The 13,562-nt window shown below is 51.3% G+C and overlaps 1 protein-coding gene across 1 annotated transcript; it reads right to left on the bottom strand.

The window, feature by feature from the left end:
- Positions 1-395: 395 nt before the first annotated feature.
- On the bottom strand, positions 396-9,147 carry LOC121007851 (the record flags this gene model as incomplete). The annotated part of the gene is made up of 4 exons (XM_040440101.1): positions 8,841-9,147; positions 3,831-4,288; positions 2,181-2,900; positions 396-1,670 (listed from the first exon to the last, which is right to left on the bottom strand). Coding segments are annotated over exons 1-4 (2,760 nt in total), but the record flags the coding sequence as incomplete, so codon positions are not given.
- Between the last annotated feature and the right edge of the window lie 4,415 nt (positions 9,148-13,562).

The raw sequence follows: 13,562 nt of genomic DNA on the forward strand, positions 1-13,562 counted from the left end.
GACAATTGAGTTTTACCAATACACACAGCTCAATTATCTGCTGGCCAGAACATTTACAATTCTTAACAATTTCACACAAGTACTTTCTATCCCACATACAAGCATAATCTCAACATCATTGTCCGGTACACGAATACATTCATTCTTGACATTTGGAACCGAACAATATAGTCCTCAAAATAGCAGGGAGAGAATCAAACTGAAGCATATAGGCAATTGCATAAAAGTCCTTCACAATGGCCCCCCTTTTTCTCCCTGCTCCGGCAACTCGGTTGGACCTTTCCTGGTCCAGTAGGGTTGACGGGTTCAGAGCTTTTAGTCCGAGGTTAAATCCGTTTGGCGTGATCGGCATTCCCGTTTTGCTTGCCTGGGCGATAATGAATCGTAAAGTCATAGGGCTGTAAGGCCAAGCTCCAGCGTAGCAAACGGGCGTTGTCCCCTGAAACCCGGTTAAGCCACACCAAGGGGTTGTGATCGGTGATGAGAGTGAACGCCCGGCCATAAAGGTAAGGTGTGAGCTTTTTGAGTGCCCATACCAAGGCCAAACACTCTTTTTCAATGGTGGCATAACTGACCTCCCTTGGCAACAGCTTCCGACTCAGGTATGCCACCGGGTGCTCTCCTCCATCCTCCCCGATCTGGCTTAGTACTGCCCCCAGTCCAAACATTGAAGCGTCTGTATGGACAATAAATCTTTTGTTAGGATCTGGGGTAACCAACACCGGAGCATTAACCAGAGCAGTCTTTAGTGCTTGGAAAGCCACCTCGCATTCCGGGGACCACAGGACTTGTCGGGGTAGCTTCTTTTTGGTCAAGTCGGTCAGGGGTTTGGCCAGGGCACTATAGTCGGGTACAAAGCGTCTGTAATAGCCGGCTGTGCCTAAGAAAGCCATGACTTGTGTCTTGGTGTGGGGAGTGGGCCAATTGGCAACGGCCTCGATCTTAGCCGGCTCCGGCCGTTGCTTACCACATCCTACTCGGTGGCCCAAATATTGTACCTCGCCCATACCCAAGTGACATTTGTCGGGTTTCAGGGTCAGCCCGGCCCCCCTGATCCTATCTAATACTACCCCTACGTGCTCTAGGTGCGCTTCCCAGGTATCGCTGTGGATGGCGATGTCATCCAGGTAAGCGCCTGCAAAGCTCTGGAGACCCCTAAGTAACTGATCCACCATCCGTTGGAAGGTGGCCGGGGCGTTCTTCATCCCGAACGGCATAACCCGGAATTGGTATAGGCCGAACGGGGTGATGAAGGCCGACTTGGGTATGGCATCTTCTGCTAGGGGAATCTGCCAATATCCCTTGCATAGGTCTATTGTGGTCAGATACTTCCCTGCAGAGATACGGTCAAGCAGCTCGTCCATCCGTGGCATCGGATAGGCGTCCGTAACTGTCTTGTCATTGAGGCGCCGGTAATCTACACAGAAGCGGGTTGTCCCATCCTTCTTTGGCACTAAGACTACCGGCGAGGCCCAAGGACTTTCTGAGGGTTCGATTACGCCTAGCCGAAGCATCTCATCTATCTCCTTCCGCATCCCTTCCCGGACTGCTTCGGGGATACGGTAGGGAGGCTGTCTCAGGGGTGCCTGTCCTGGAGTCTCTACCTTGTGTATGGCTAGGAGTGTGTATCCAGGCTCCTGAGAGAATGTGGCCTGTTTTGTTTCTAGTAAGCGGACAGCTTGATCCCGCTCTTGCGGCTCCAGCTCTTCACCTAGCTGGACTTTCTTTATCTGGGTCATCCCTTCGTTACTGCCCAATAGGTCGGGAAGGGGTAGGGTCTCTGTGTCTTCTCCTGCTGGTGCACAGATAGCGGCTACCTCCTCTGCCCGTTCCTGATAGGCCTTGAGCATGTTGATGTGAAAGGTTCGTTTCACATCTTCATCCTCGCAGCTGGCTATCGTGTAGGTAGTGTCGCATACCTGTCCTATAACTTTATAGGGGCCCTGCCAGGCGGCCTGGAGCTTGTCTGTTCGGACCGGCCTTAATACCATGAACTTTTGGCCTATCTGAAAGCTCCGGTGCCTAGCCCGTCGGTCATACCATACCCTCTGGCGCTGTTGGGCCGCCCGGAGGTTCTCTCGCACTGTCTGGGCTAATTCCTCCATGCGGTCCCTCAGCTCCAGGACATAAGGTACAACCGGGGTCCCCTCAATCTCTGTCTGCCCCTCCCAGTGATCCTTGATGAGATCTAAGGGCCCCCTCACCCGCCTCCCATAGAGAAGTTCGAAGGGTGAGAATCCGGTCGATTCCTGCGGCACCTCTCGGTAGGCAAAGAGAAGGTGTGGCAGGAATCGCTCCCAATCCTTGTATGCCCCCGTGAACGACTTCAACATTTGCTTTAGCGTTCCGTTGAAGCGCTCGCACAGGCCGTTAGTCTGGGGATGGTATGGGGAGCTAGTCAGGGATTTAACTCCACAGGTTTTCCATATCTGCTGGGTTACCTCGGCCGTGAATTGGGTACCTTGGTCGGACAGAACCTCCTTGGGAAAGCCTACTCGGGAAAATACTTTAACTAGGGCCTCTGCTACGGTCTCAGCCTGTATGTTAGAGAGAGCTACCGCTTCGGGGTAACGGGTGGCGTAGTCTACTATGGTGAGTATATACCGCTTGCCGGAACGGCTAGGTTGGGCCAGGGGCCCTATAATGTCCACGGCTACCCTTGTGAACGGTTCTTCAATAATGGGCATGGAAACTAGTTTAGCCTTTGGGTGGTCTCCCTTTTTACCTATACGTTGGCATACCTCGCACGTTTGACAATACGCCCTGACGTCGTCGGACACCCCAGGCCAGAAGAAGTTCTGGGTTATCCGATACCCTGTCTTGCGTATTCCCAAATGGCCTGCCAAGGGTACGTCGTGCCCAATCCTCAATAACTCCTGGCGGTATTTCCGGGGAACTACCAGCTGGCGTTTTTGCTTAGGCCCTGGTGTATTACCCCGGGTCTCGGTGAGCCTGTACAAGCGGCCTTCCTCCCAGATAAATTGCTCCTTCTCTAACCCCCCTTGGCCCCTCCTGGCTTTCTCTCGATACTTTCTGAGGGAAGGGTCTCCGGTCACCTCCCGCCCAAAATCCTCTGGGGTGTCCCAGGGTAGGGGTTCTACAGTCAAGGGTAGGTTGGGTTGGCTTACCTGGGTCTCAGTAGGAAGCGGATGGCTCTCGGCAGCGCGACTTTGTGCTCTGGTGGTTACTGCGTGGGCCTCCTGAGCGGGGGTAGAGGCGAACGCCGAAGTCAGGGGGCCAATGTCGTTGCCCAGGATGACTTCAGAAGGTAAGTCTTTCATGACGCCCACATGAACATTGCCAGCTCCCGCACCCCAGTCTAGGTGTACCTGTGCAGTAGGAATACGGTATACTGCTCCCCCTGCCACTCTCACAGCAATTGATTTCCCCGGTTTCTCTGATGCCTTAATAAGGTGTCTTTGTACCAACGTGATGGTTGCCCCACTGTCTCTTAATCCCCGGGCGGTTTTTCCGTTAACCATGACCAGCTGACAATGGTGTTTCCTGTTGTCCGTAATAACAGATTGTACCATGAGGGCTTCGTAAAGGGTGCCCAATGGTTCTTCCTGACCCAGTTCCTGGGGATCCCAAGCCGAGTCTACACAATGGGCTGCTGCTGGTGGGCGGTACCCAGGTCGAGACCAATTTGACCTGGTGTTGTTGTCCATGGGGCAATTCTGCTTGTAGTGACCCAGCTGTTTGCACCGGAAGCAGCGTTGTTCATTGTCCTCCTGGCGTGGATAGCGAGGGCTAGATGTCACCGGTCTGTTAGGAGGTTGGTATCTAGCGGCTGGTGGGTGTGAGGGCACCGTTGGTCGTGGAGGTTGTACCCGTGGTGTGACCAGGTTCGTCTTGCGAGTATCCGCATATTCATCCGCCAACTTAGCGGCCTCTGGTAGAGTCATGGGCCTGCGATCTCTCACCCAGTCTTTGACATCCGTCTGGATGTGATTGTAAAATTGTTCCAGGAGCATTAGTTGCAAAATGTCCTCTGCGGTGGTGGCCTGGCTGCTGTTGACCCAGTTAGAGGCCGACAGGGATAACTGGCATGCCCATTCCACGTAAGAGTCTTTTGTGGTTTTGCGTGAGTCCCTGAACTTTTGTCGGTAGGACTCTGGGGTTACTGCATAACGAGCCAGGAGCACTTCTTTAACCCTGGCGTAGCTATGGATCTCCTGCTCTGGCACGGTCCGGAAAGCATCAGAAGCTTTGCCTGACAGTTTGCCTGACAATATTGCGACCCACTCTCCTCTATCTATTCGGTGCAGGTTACATTGTCGCTCAAAATCTGCCAGGTAATTATCAATGTCAGTCTTTTTCATCAAAAGCTTTAAAAGCGCTAAACGGAATCTTCCTTGTGTCTGCTGTACTGTACTCACTGTTTGGAGAATGTGCGGCTGCTTGTTGGACTGCTGCCAATTTTAACTGTAGCTCTGCGTCTCTTATTTGTTTAGCCTCCTCCGCTAACAGGTTCATCACTTTCAGCACCACATCCGCCGTTGGGTTCGGACCGAACCATGCTAGCTTCTCTCTCATTGCCTTGTTGGCTGGTGATTCCTCCTCCTGAATCACTGGTGTCCCCATCTCTTGTACTGCTGGCGTTGCTGCAACCAAGTTCTCCTGGTCTAGCTCCATTAATTCTGCTATAATGACCCGCTTGGTTTTGTTGCTAGCAATCCTTCCACGGACTTCCAGTAGTTCTTTCAGTGTTTTTCTTTTAAGCAGGGTGTACCAGCCTTCCATTCACTGTTCCCAGTGTCTGCTTGGAATCCTGGTGTAAAGGAAAGTAGAAGGGAATATCCCACTGCTGCCACCAATTGTGACGGTAGTAGAAAATATCCCCGTCAAGCATTCCCTTCTTCCCATAAAAGAAAATCACCCAATATTCCACGAGTAGGAATATCCCTGGAATCGCCGAATAATCCACACATGAGTCAACTTAATGCTGGAACAAGACTGATTTACTGGTACACAGAACTCACAATTTATGCAGCAAAAACTCCTCCTCTGGGCCAGGCTAGATAATTGAGTTTTAAGAATACACACAGCTCAATTATCCTAAAACTCCTCCTCTGGGCCAGGCTAGACAATGGAGTTTTAACAATACACACAGCTCAATTATCTGCTGGCCAGAACATTTACAATTCTTAACAATTTCACACAAGTACTTTCTATCCCACATACAAACATAATCTCAACATCATTGTCCGGTACACGAATACATTCATTCTTGACATTTGGAACCGAACAATATAGTCCTCAAAATAGCAGGGAGAGAATCAAACTGAAGCATATAGGCAATTGCATAAAAGTCCTTCACACAGTCTATCTTTGTTTCAGGGACATTATGTTATGCAGAGCTGTTAAGCTAGTTATCATTGTCTCAGGCAAGTTGTTATACTGTTAGATGTTAGCCATCAAGTCTTATGTTAGGCAGCCATTTTCCCATGTGCTTCAGTGTTATGCAAATGCGACAGTACATGCTATGCTATATACTTATTCATGTTATTTGTATTCTTATAGTTTTACCAATCATTGCTCAATCATCAAATACTTCTGTTTTACCAATAAACAAGTTAGACTACAGAAAACAGTCCTCTTATTTGGAAGACAGGAATGGTATATACTGAATGTCAGACTGCACACTGACAGGAGATAGGAAATGGGTGGCACACTAATATCTGATTTCCCATGGATTCACGGTTAAAATATAAATATAATGTTCACAGGTAAAACCAGAAGATAGGGGGAGTGCTAGTGTCAATAACAATGTATATCTGTCCCACAATAGGGAATGTGGATGTCAGTTATAAATCCCTGTGGTGGAACCATGGAATTTGGTGATATTACTGGTATTGACAGTAGTAGTCTCAGTGCCCCCTGTATAGGTTCAACAGGGAGTGGTGATGTTCATAGGGGGTAATTATCACCACCGTCTCTAGGTGGCAGTAATGGACCAGTAATAATAGTCGTCAGATATACTCAGAATGTATTATGACATATATAATAAAGATCCACAAAATTATAGAATGGAAAAATAATAAAAAATAGAATAAAAATGGAAGATGGTAAATGAAATGGTAAAAGTTTTATTAAAAGGTTGAAGAATAATAAAATAGAAGGTCAGAAGTCTTTTCTTTATGTATTTAATCCTCAGAGCTCAGTATCCCATCCTGTTAGAAAGGAGTTTGTTTAATGCTTCGGTGAGTGGTGCCTTGTAATCAGGCCTTAATTCAGACCACACACTTCCAACGGTAGTAGATAAATGTAGGAACAGTCTATATTAAATGGCACTGACTGGTGGCTGTGGCTGAGACGGCTGGCACTGACTGCTGGCACTGAGACTGGCTGAGATGGCTGGCACTGACTGGTGGTTGGTGGCACTGACTGCTGGCACTGAGACTGGCTGAGATGGCTGGCACTGACTGGTGGCTGTGGCTGAGACTTCTGGCACTGACTGGTGACTGAGACTGGCTGTGACTGGTGGTTGGTGGCACTGACTGGTGGTGCTGAGACTTCTGGCAGCGACTGGTGGCTGAGAATGCTGGCACTGTGACTGGTGGTTGGTGGCGCTGACTGATGGCTGAGATGGCTCGCACTGACTGGTGTCTGAGACTGCTGGCACTGTGACTGGTTGCTGTGGCTGGTGGCACTGACTGATGGTGCTGAGACTGTTGGCTCCGACATAGAGAGCACACCATAACGTGCGAGCGGTGGCAGTGATTGGCCGGCGCACAGGTGTGGGCAGTGCGGGCGGCGTGCAGAGCGCCGTGTGATGATTGGTCAGTGCTGGTGTGGGCGGTGCAGGCGGCGTGCAGAGCGCCGTGTGATGATTGGTCAGTGCTGGCGTGGGCGGTGCAGGCGTCGTGTGGAGCGCCGTGTGTTGACTGGACGGCGCGCCCCGCATGCACAGTTCAATTATTGGCACACATGCATGGACACGCAGCCCCTCTATAATAAAATCCCTGTGTGCGTGTGTCACCGCCGGACCTGGGAGAGATGTTAGAAGTTCAGATAGACGGAGGACTCGGGAGTCGATATGACAAATCTCTCTTGTTTTCATTGTTGCTGACAGGTTTTTACCCCTTCACAGGTGTTGCTCATTATCAGTCAGGAGGCTCTTTATATGTTCCGCCTTTCACTTGCTTCCCTGCGGCTGATAGCTCTTCTGAGGAGTGCTCTGCTTGTGTGGTGGTTCTCCTGTTCCAGTTGCTTCTCAAGCTAAGTCCTTTTCCCTTTTCTTGGTGTGTCTGTTCTGACTAGGCCTCAGGGAGACAGTGGCTCCTTCAGTTTGGAAGGAGCCGGTTGCCTCTTTCCCTGTTCCCTAAGCTGAGGGTTTGGTGCAGTGTTTCAGCAGACTCAGGTTCCGGTGCATTTCTACCTTTGAGATTTGCACATGTTGATAGCAGCTTAGGGAGAGAGATTCAGGGTTTGCTTGGAGGTGACCTCTTTATTCCCTAGGTTTGGGGCCTAGTCTGTTGTTGTTTAGTTGTTGTTCCCTTTGGTTGTCTTTTCTTCCCCGTACTTCCCGTGACATTATCAGCCGCCGAATACCGTTACTGTTTCCCCTGCTCTGTGTTGTCATGGATCCTGTCTCTGCACTGGTGGATCGCATGCAGGGGTTGTCGCTGGAGGTAGCAGACCTCCGTGAATCTGTTGCAAGGTGTCAGGCGTCTGTCTCCGCCAGTGGGGTCCAGACCTGCTCTGAACCTTAGATCGCCCTCCCGGACCGATTTGCCAGAGGAAGTGACAACTTCGTTCGGTTCAGGGAATCCTGTAAACGTTATTTTCGCTTACGCTCTCACTCCTCTGGTGACGAGAGTCAAAAGGTGGGGATCGTTATTTCTTTATTGAAAGGTGAAGTGTAGCGGTCAGAGGAGAGAGAGACCGCAAGGCAGGATTCAAGTACAGTACAGCGGACAAGGAGACTGAAGATAAATTGGCTTTATTAAAGAACCAGATGTAACTGCGGGAAAATCGGATTAACAGTATAAACAGGTTTACACAGATTATATGAACACGAGTTATAATAAATGCGTTCTGCAGCAAAAACATCAGAGTCCAGGCTACACTCAGCTGATATACTCCTATCTAGCCCTGCTACCCAGGGGACGCTTCTACAGTGCACTGACTAAGTCCCTGACTCTATAACCTATCACAGAAAAGCACTGGTGCCACTCATCGTTCTGCAGATTCTCCTGGGTACAATAAGATGCAGTCTGGCTCCAGGTCCAGTCGCTTGCTTGGCTGTCTTTCTCTCTCTGGTCACAACAGATGCAGATCTCCACCTAGTTTCAGCTCTGGCAGGAAGGATCCGGCTTGTACTGGTCTCTGACACTCGGTCCCACTCCTCTGGAACACACAGTGAAGTCCTCTGTGTGCAGCTCCACAGCTGTCAGGAAAATCTCAGCTAATATAGCCTCCTGCTGCTACAGTATTTTACTGTTATCTCTCAGCAGTCCATCTCTCCCTGTTATCTCAGCAAGGCCCCAGCAACTTCTAGAACAGCCCGGGAAAAATCTTCTTAACTCTTTCTTAGCCTCTGGTCAGCACAACTCAGGTTCCTGTTTAGTCACAGTGGCCTCTGGTGGCCGGAGGGAAACATGACAGTCTGCATAGCTATAAGTGCTGGAAATGCTGCTGGTTGATTCATGGCTGCCTCTTACATGCCTCCCCACTTAAAGGTGGCCGTCCTCGGCCTCGCTATATAGTCCATGGAAAACAAAGGGGTTAATGGAACATTTAAACGGCAGTACAACATTGTCCACAATACCTACAGGCAGACCAAATGAACTCGTCAGCAGCGTACCTGTTTGGTGGAACCCCTGCAGTAGACCTACTGGATCTCCGGAGGTCTTGACTATCTGCTAGGACCTGACTTTCTTCACTGGGAGTTGTTAACCTGGGCTCTTCCATTACAGCAGGAGATCTGGATGTGGCCGCGGGTTCCTCCTCACTGCAAGACGGTAGTGGTTCTGTAGCAGGAGCCTCATCACCTACGGCCTGGGGACCTTCCGCAGTGTCAGGAATTGTCCACCAGTCTTCACATTCGTTTCCATCTGAGATAATACATTCTGGGTATGGAGCAGGAGAAGAAGGTGTCCTCTGAATAGGTGCAGGATCTGCAGACCGGCATGGCCGTAGCATATTCCTATGTAAAGTCTGTGAAGCAAAATCCTCATTTTCAACCTGCACTTCGTAAACCGGACCATTAGGGTACACTCTCTTGATCACTTTGTATGGCTGTACTTCCCAACGCTCACTCAATTTGCCGGTGGGGCGTTTCTCTCGTACCAGGACCCAGTCTCCAGGCTTCAGTGGCACCTCCTGGACTGGAGGACGGTCCGTATGAGTACTGTAACCGCTGGCCTGCCAAACGGCGGATGGTCTGGAGTCGCTGACGGTGTTCTTTCACCCATGAGATGGTTGATCGCTCTATTAGGTCTTCTGGCTGTTCCAGGTTCAATTCAACGATTTCTCTCCCAAACAGTAACATATACGGGGTGTAACCGGTGGTGGTATGGACCCGATTATTGTAGGCCCAGACTAGTTCCGGCAGGTAATCAGGCCAGTGTGCTCTCTTGTCTTCCTCTAGTGTTCTCAGCATTTGTAGCAGCGTCCGGTTGAAGCGCTCACAGGCCCCGTTCCCTTGGGGATGATAGGGGGTTGTCCTGGATTTTTCAATACCGTACAGTCGGTGTAACTCCTCCATTACTTTCCCTTGAAAGCACGCCCCTTCCTCTGAGTGGATCCGGTTTGGACACCCGTAGACCCGGATGAAATCCTGACAGATAGCGCGTGCTGCGGACTCAGCCGTCTGATCCCGAGTTGGGGAGACTACTGCAAACTTGGAGAAGTGGTCAACCATGACCAGGCCATACTGTGGACCTCTTAATGATTGTCCCACGAGGAGGTAGTCTATCATCAATAATTCCAGCGGTTATTTGGTCTGTATAGACTGGAGGGGTGCCCTCTGTTCCGTGCTTTTAGTGAGTTCACACACTCGACACTGTCGGCAAACTTCCTCCACCATGGCCTCCAGTCATGGAAAATACATGTAACGCTGCAGCTACTGGTAAGTCTTGGTAAGTCTTGGCAGGTCCAAAGTGAGCTCCAAATTCATGGGCTACTTTGGCTCTCTCACATGCCACGCTTCCAGGTATGACTACTTGCCACCTCGCCTCTAGGTTATTGAGCTGTTGCCACTTGCGGTACAGAACAGCTCCGTGCATTTCCAGTCTGTCTCATTGATGTAGAACGGACTTCATCTCGGCATCCAGGTCAGCCCTTACTTCTGTGTTGGGCTTCCTTCGCTGGGTTACCCAGCTTTTCATTTTCCCCAGTCCAACATCTTCATCCTGTAATCGGCCCCAGTCCTCATTAGTCCTCCTCAATGCCTTGGGTAGCATACGGGCCTCCCCACTTGTCTGGGCCACAACTGTGGGCAGAACGAACTTGCGTAAATCCGGAGTTTCATCTTCTTCCTTTTGTTCATCGACATCCCCTACTGGGGTCTCATAAGTAACCCTCGACAGGCCATCGACATTAGTGTTCTCCGTAGCGGAACGGTAGCGAATTGAGAAGTCATATTTTGCAAGGCGAGCTGCCCAGTGTTGCTCCAGGGCTCCCAACTTGGCAGTGTCCAGATGGGCCAGGGGATTGTTATCAGTCCGTACAAAGATCTTAGCTCCTGTCAAATATCCTGCAAACTTCTCCGTCATAGCCCACACCAGGCAAGGAGTTCTAGCCGGAAGGAACTGTAGTTGTGGGGGTTTCGCTCTGTCTCTCGCAAGGATCTACTGGCGTAGGCAATCCCCCTCTCATGTCCATCTTGTACCTGCGACAGGACTGCCCCGAGTCCGTAGAGACTGCCATCAGTAGATAAGAGAAATGGTTTATCAAAGTCGTTATAAGCCAATATGGAGGCCGATGTCAGAGCTTCTTTCAGGGCCTGGAAGGCCTCTTCCTGCTTCCCCAGGGAATACTTTGGCCCTTGGGTTGCCCAGCCGTTCCTCTCAACAACTCATTCAGAGGGCCCGCTATCTAGGCATAGTCGTTACTTGTGACCCGGGATCCACTAAGCAAGCAGTCGACCAGAATGCCTTCAAATTCAGCTCGAATCGTGGGACACTGTGCGACCAGGTGTTCGGAGCCATTCTGGGTATCTTGACTCTCCACCTCCCCCGCAGTATGCCCCACTACTGCGGGGGCAGGAAGTTTAACGGTGGCTCTGGGCATCCAGCTACATCACTCCGACACTCTCTGGCATAATGTCCATAATTTCCAACCGCCAACACTGTGCCCCTTGACGGCCTTCTCCTTGTCTGCGTATGGGGGGTGCCCTTAGGACTTGATTGACGGGCCTCCCTGGAGGATATTGAGGGGCTCCTGAGAGAATGTGGCCTGTTTTGTTTCTAGTAAGCGGACAGCTTGATCCCGCTCTTGCGGCTCCAGCTCTTCACCTAGCTGGACTTTCTTTATCTGGGTCATCCCTTCGTTACTGCCCAATAGGTCGGGAAGGGGTAGGGTCTCTGTGTCTTCTCCTGCTGGTGCACAGATAGCGGCTACCTCCTCTGCCCGTTCCTGATAGGCCTTGAGCATGTTGATGTGAAAGGTTCGTTTCACATCTTCATCCTCGCAGCTGGCTATCGTGTAGGTAGTGTCGCATACCTGTCCTATAACTTTATAGGGGCCCTGCCAGGCGGCCTGGAGCTTGTCTGTTCGGACCGGCCTTAATACCATGACCTTTTGGCCTATCTGAAAGCTCCGGTGCCTAGCCCGTCGGTCATACCATACCCTCTGGCGCTGTTGGGCCGCCCGGAGGTTCTCTCGCACTGTCTGGGCTAATTCCTCCATGCGGTCCCTCAGCTCCAGGACATAAGGTACAACCGGGGTCCCCTCAATCTCTGTCTGCCCCTCCCAGTGATCCTTGATGAGATCTAAGGGCCCCCTCACCCGCCTCCCATAGAGAAGTTCGAAGGGTGAGAATCCGGTCGATTCCTGCGGCACCTCTCGGTAGGCAAAGAGAAGGTGTGGCAGGAATCGCTCCCAATCCTTGTATGCCCCCGTGAACGACTTCAACATTTGCTTTAGCGTTCCGTTGAAGCGCTCGCACAGGCCGTTAGTCTGGGGATGGTATGGGGAGCTAGTCAGGGATTTAACTCCACAGGTTTTCCATATCTGCTGGGTTACCTCGGCCGTGAATTGGGTACCTTGGTCGGACAGAACCTCCTTGGGAAAGCCTACTCGGGAAAATACTTTAACTAGGGCCTCTGCTACGGTCTCAGCCTGTATGTTAGAGAGAGCTACCGCTTCGGGGTAACGGGTGGCGTAGTCTACTATGGTGAGTATATACCGCTTGCCGGAACGGCTAGGTTGGGCCAGGGGCCCTATAATGTCCACGGCTACCCTTGTGAACGGTTCTTCAATAATGGGCATGGAAACTAGTTTAGCCTTTGGGTGGTCTCCCTTTTTACCTATACGTTGGCATACCTCGCACGTTTGACAATACGCCCTGACGTCGTCGGACACCCCAGGCCAGAAGAAGTTCTGGGTTATCCGATACCCTGTCTTGCGTATTCCCAAATGGCCTGCCAAGGGTACGTCGTGCCCAATCCTCAATAACTCCTGGCGGTATTTCCGGGGAACTACCAGCTGGCGTTTTTGCTTAGGCCCTGGTGTATTACCCCGGGTCTCGGTGAGCCTGTACAAGCGGCCTTCCTCCCAGATAAATTGCTCCTTCTCTAACCCCCCTTGGCCCCTCCTGGCTTTCTCTCGATACTTTCTGAGGGAAGGGTCTCCGGTCACCTCCCGCCCAAAATCCTCTGGGGTGTCCCAGGGTAGGGGTTCTACAGTCAAGGGTAGGTTGGGTTGGCTTACCTGGGTCTCAGTAGGAAGCGGATGGCTCTCGGCAGCGCGACTTTGTGCTCTGGTGGTTACTGCGTGGGCCTCCTGAGCGGGGGTAGAGGCGAACGCCGAAGTCAGGGGGCCAATGTCGTTGCCCAGGATGACTTCAGAAGGTAAGTCTTTCATGACGCCCACATGAACATTGCCAGCTCCCGCACCCCAGTCTAGGTGTACCTGTGCAGTAGGAATACGGTATACTGCTCCCCCTGCCACTCTCACAGCAATTGATTTCCCCGGTTTCTCTGATGCCTTAATAAGGTGTCTTTGTACCAACGTGATGGTTGCCCCACTGTCTCTTAATCCCCGGGCGGTTTTTCCGTTAACCATGACCAGCTGACAATGGTGTTTCCTGTTGTCCGTAATAACAGATTGTACCATGAGGGCTTCGTAAAGGGTGCCCAATGGTTCTTCCTGACCCAGTTCCTGGGGATCCCAAGCCGAGTCTACACAATGGGCTGCTGCTGGTGGGCGGTACCCAGGTCGAGACCAATTTGACCTGGTGTTGTTGTCCATGGGGCAATTCTGCTTGTAGTGACCCAGCTGTTTGCACCGGAAGCAGCGTTGTTCATTGTCCTCCTGGCGTGGATAGCGAGGGCTAGATGTCACCGGTCTGTTAGGAGGTTGGTATCTAGCGGCTGGTGGGTGTGAGGGCACCG

Source organism: Bufo bufo, chromosome 7 (genome assembly GCF_905171765.1).
Source record: "Bufo bufo chromosome 7, aBufBuf1.1, whole genome shotgun sequence".
Lineage (NCBI taxonomy): Eukaryota > Metazoa > Chordata > Amphibia > Anura > Bufonidae > Bufo > Bufo bufo.